This window comes from Monopterus albus, unplaced genomic scaffold, assembly GCF_001952655.1.
Source record: "Monopterus albus unplaced genomic scaffold, M_albus_1.0 scaffold98.1, whole genome shotgun sequence".
Taxonomy (NCBI): domain Eukaryota; kingdom Metazoa; phylum Chordata; class Actinopteri; order Synbranchiformes; family Synbranchidae; genus Monopterus; species Monopterus albus.
Window position 1 is genome coordinate 625,511 of NW_018127978.1, and position 5,196 is coordinate 630,706.

At 45.8% G+C, this 5,196-nt stretch overlaps 1 protein-coding gene across 1 annotated transcript in view; it reads left to right on the forward strand.

Annotated features, from left to right (window-relative positions):
• Nucleotides 1-5,196, forward strand: part of kifap3a (kinesin-associated protein 3a) — a 30,159-nt gene that overhangs the window by 18,110 nt on the left and 6,853 nt on the right. The window contains 4 exon segments of the mRNA XM_020609078.1: nt 255-353; nt 909-994; nt 3,541-3,730; nt 3,863-3,953. Coding sequence (XP_020464734.1) covers nt 255-353; nt 909-994; nt 3,541-3,730; nt 3,863-3,953 — 466 coding nt within the window.

Genomic DNA, 5,196 nt, shown 5'->3' on the forward strand with positions numbered 1-5,196 from the left:
TGCTGAACTCTGTTAAAACAGCGATGACACACTTCTACATTTCAAATCTCTTAACACAAAATCCACTTTTTGGAGTTCATGTTTGGTGTGATTATTAAACGGTCAGGCTGATTCTGGGCCCGGACTTCAGTGTTCACTGCAACAGTAGGTGTTTGCCCCTTTCCAGAGAAGAATGAGTCATATGTCCTAAGTGTTCTTAATGGATGAACCAGGATGTAATCCTCTCGTTGTCTTTCTTCCTGTTTCCACCTCAGCCCAACAGGAGGACGATGAGTTTGTGTGTCAGATTGTCTACGTCTTCTACCAGATGGTTTTCCACAAAGCGACCAGAGATGTAATCATCAAAGACACACGTATCCTTGTGGACAGTTCACTGCTGTGAGATGAGCTATGAAAACGGATGTTATGAGCAGCGTCCCGCTCAGTGGTGGTGAAACAGACTGTGTACTGCTCGAAGGTTGTTTTCTGGTGCACTCCAATGTTTAGTGCATGTCCCTATGGTAACTCCTTGTGCTGCCCTGAGTCTCCCTGGCAACTCTTAACTCCTCAATTTAGCTTTTTATTTTCTTAACATTTTTTTAACCCTTTGGATGTGTAAGCTGCCTGTAATTGTACTCACTTGTGGTCGTCTGGCGGCTTGTGTCAAATTACAAATGTGCTCTGTCAGCATTTTTTGATTGATGCATTTTTCTGTGTGAAGAATATAACAGGAGTTTTCGATTCAGGCACTGCTCAAAGTCTAGAAAAGGCACCTGTCTCTTGTGTCTGTCTTTACATGACAGAGTGGGAGCAGTTGTTCTGTCCACAGAGCCAGCACATCTTTTCCCTTTCAATTGATTAAGGAGGGACATAATTGATTTGGTATTGAACTGTTGAAAGTTTTTTCTTTCCTTGAGTCCTAATCCCAGAGGCTCCTGCTTACCTCATCGACCTGATGCATGATAACAACGCAGAGATCCGTAAAGTCTGTGACAACACACTGGACATCATCGCTGTGAGTACCCACACGCTGTCATGAGCCACATCTCCCAGCTGAGGGTTTTTGTTTTTGTGTGTGTGTGATCAGTTATTGAACTTTTCACACAACAACCAGTTGTAGGAATTATGGTGTATAGGAAATAAATAGGACCTTGTTAACCTTTATGATCTCTAATATTTGGTTCATATGCAGACAGACAGACAAAAATACAAAGTTACAAATCATGAAAAAGCCAGAACAAACACATTTGTTTTGTTTTTGAAAGCTCTGCACTGATTTGATTTGACTTCCAGGGAGTCTCACAGGTTGAAGAGCAGCAACATGTGCCTTGTTCCTGTGCTGGGTTTGCTCTGTGGCCATTTGATTAAACACAAACAGAGATATGCACACTCTCAGCTAAATTAATCCAGACCTCGAAGGTTTTGAATTGAGATCTTGATGCTTCCGCGCAGGATCTTAAGATCAAGTAATAAAACGTGACCTACAGGGCTTTACTTTGACATATTCCCAAACAAAGTTGCAATTAATGGGGGTACCCCAAACCTACCGAGAAACAGGTGGTTTGGGGCCCCGTGGGAGGTCTGGGGCCCAAGCGTAGCTGCCTGCTCTGTCCGGTTGGTAATCCAGCCTTGGACGGAGGCTGTTCAGAATCTTAGCATGTAAGCTTTTTGTTGATCTCAACCTTAAAAAGGACATCCCTGCAAGTCCCAAAATGTGAATGGGTTAACAAGCAACACGCAGAGATTCAGGGGGTCGAGATCGGCTCATTTTACTTCCAGTAAAATGTTTTGACCTTCACTGTAGATGTTCTTTCATTCAACACTCACGCTGTCAGGGACCCTTGACGTCTCTTGATCTGCACCGGTCAAATCTGACACCGGCGTTTAACTAGCCAACAAATTCCTGACTCACCTGGTGAATGACAGCTGTGGTCAGCTCCCAGTCAGTGTGTGATTGCTGCCAGACCTCAGATCAGCATAATTAGTTGTATATTATAACCAGCCAGAGCAGCACGGCAAAGGAAGTGTTTCATTGAAATTATCAGTGAGACCTATTAAGCCGTGAACCACATGAAAGGCAGCCGGTGGGCTCTGGAATGTGTCAGCGGCTGGACAGCGGAGTAGGAGAGAAAGCAGAGCTGTGGACACAAACGCACACACCATCATGGCTCCCTGACTAGGCAGGATCCCTCTGGCAGCACACGCCATAACTGAGCAGTCCTGAAATGTTCGCCTTTGATCACTGTGGCCCTGCTCATGTACAAACGCACTCTGCCTTCGCGACCAACTATGTTGGTGCTCCAAGTGGGAGAGAGGCCTAATTCACAGTGATGGCCGTAGTCTGGCTGTGTTTCCACAGTGCCCACAGCTGTTGTGCACAGCAGCCTGCGGTGATCAGCTCAGCTGTTAATGACTGACTGGTCAGTTTAGTCGCTACCGGAGTCACAAAGCTGTTTCAGCTGCTGATGAATCGTAACAAAATGTGTCACTGCTGCTCCAGCGTGGACGAGGGTGGGGCCAATAGACCCGTTTGAGTCCGGGGTCTCAGATGGCTGTCAGGACCCGCTGGGCTCTGCTTTTCTTCTGAATGATTAATCTTTGGGGCTGGGGCATCAAAGTCTCAAAGGCCACCTTTATCACTCCCCCTTCAGCAAAGGAAGGAAAACAGCTCTGTGGTCGTTCTCACATGCAGGCACTGGGTTGGCCGGGCGGAGGTTTTTATTAGCTGTAGTGGAGGCGGATGCATACCTGTACCCGCACACAGGTCCCTTGTTTTTCATAATATTCCACTACTATCTGTGTTTTTCACAAGGTTTTCTCTTCCTTAAACCATGTGCCTGTTTTTTAATGGAGAGTAACATCCCATTATTTGTTTCTCATTTAGACACACACTAAAATGTTGCACACTGTGTAGAATCCTAAATCTCTGTCTTCAGCACACAGAACCAGTTTCTACAACACAACACTGTGATCACCAGAAATCCTTACATAGCTTTAAATTAACTCTGATATGAAGCTGTTGATTTTACTTGAATGCTCTGTTGTAAATATGTCTCACAGTAAAAGTTGACTGTCACTTGGTGTAACCTTATATAGCATTTAAAATTTTTCACCATTAGAAAGTGTCCCTGACTCACTGTTCTTACCAGCTGCATGTCCATGGGGTGGAAAAAATGTATAACTAGGGGTTTTATGCTTGGGTTGAGGTGTAACAGTTGCTCTGTTAATTTTAAAATAACTACTGTAAGCAAAACATTCATGTCCTGCTGCCACTCATCATTACTAAAGACCAAAACTAATGAGAAAAGAGAGAGAATGTATGAGTTTGGTTCCAGTCGGCAGCTCCTGGTGCATTAAATCACCAGACACTGTGACAAGGAATAAACCTGGAACTGCTTAGAAAACTGTCCTTCAACCAAAGCTTGTTTCCAGAGCAGAACGGTGTGTGAGTCAGTAGTTGAGTGTCGCCTCATTCTGACCTGCTGTACATGTTGCCAGTGATTTGTGGACCGATTTCTCTAGTTTGCACCGCCAACAAAGCCCGTCTTCCCTCCACTCCAGGAACATGACGAGGAATGGAGAAAGAAGATCCAGACGGAGAAGTTCCGCTGGTACAACAGTCAGTGGCTGGAGATGGTGGAGAACCGTCAGTTGGACAAAGCAGGAGAGTCCTGCCTTTACGAGGAGGACGGAGAGTCCTTTGTCGGGACCAGAGACATCCTGGACAGACCTGACCTGTTCTACAGCTCAGGTACCGGATGAACAGGTGTATCCTAGGTGGCACTAATATTCTGTGGATTCATGAATAGCATGTACCGGTGTAGCTGCACCCTTTGCTTTTGTTTGAACTCACAAACCCGTGCGTGCGTTTTTCTCTGTGCAGATGGGATCATCTCAGTAGACGGCGCCATCAGTCCTGAGTTCTACACTGACTTCCAGAACGGAGAGCTGGGACAGACTGGATACCTGGGCAGGTACTGAGCTCTCTCCTGGCCTACAGTACTGCTGCACCACTGGTGTGAGGAACACTGTCACACCAGTTATCTCTTTAGCCTCAGCTTTGCGATGTGTAAGTCCAGTTACAAATACAGGCTGGCTGCCTCTGCTTGCGTTTTAACTCTTCATAGTTGTAATACCACTGATGCCCAAAAGGAAGTGTTCCAACTGCCTCTACACAAACTGCTGCTGTTTGATCATCGGCTCACAGCGATTCAGTCTTACACCTGCTGCCTGCACAGGGAGAAACAACATGTAGGATGCTTTCTGTCTTTTGTGACATGCATTAGCTACAGGTGATTAAAATCTGCCGCTGAAGACATCGACTGGCCACAGTGACGGTCAGTGGAAGAAGCTGCAATTTATTACGTTTTGTTAATTTGCTTTTACTGATGAAAACGGTTGTTAAAAGATTGCATCATTCTGTTTAATTGACAATACTTAATACCTAAACATGTCTTTCCTCAGCTGCTCACAAGTCTTCTGGATTAAAACCTGATAATCAGGCATTCGTTTGCTTCTGAGCTTCGTGAACAGGGACCAAATCCAAAACAGCTATGTGAACCCTACCATGCAAACAGTGCAGAACCTCCGCCTGTGTGTCTGCCACATGGTTGTGAATGTGCGGCGGAGGCTGTCAGCAGGGCAGGTTGTCTTTGTCCAGAAACGGCGGCTGTGTCAGAGAGGAAACACTAACCTGTGAGTGTTTACCTTCAGCTCTGTGTCCGCCAGCCAGCGCTGCCCTCCATTTATTGTTGTTCCGAATCACTATTCGCTGATGTGTGTTATTGAACCAGGCCGGGCCTGAGTCAACAACCCTCGCCGATCCCAAAAGGCATGGCTCCACCCTCAACAGCAATACGCCAGCTTTGAGAACAAACACTCTGCGGCTGTCTCGCTGTTCTTGTTTCTCTCTCGTGCATTCTCCATGTTGCTCTCTTTCTCGTTCCTCTGTGGCTCCAGTACATCAACCACTTCAGTCCCAGTACGCCGCTGACATTCCACTGTGAAACATGAAACCAAAGCCTGGGAATTAAAAATCGATCCCGTTATCACTGAAACGGCCTTTGTTTCCTCTGAGTCTGTTTTTAGCCCTAATGTCAAGCAGCAGCTGGTTTCACACGCTGCTGAGATGACGAATAGTTGAGGAAATACTGAGTTTATAGTGAGTAATTTGTGTTATTTATTATCAAACCTCTTCTTGCGTGCGATAAAGGTTGT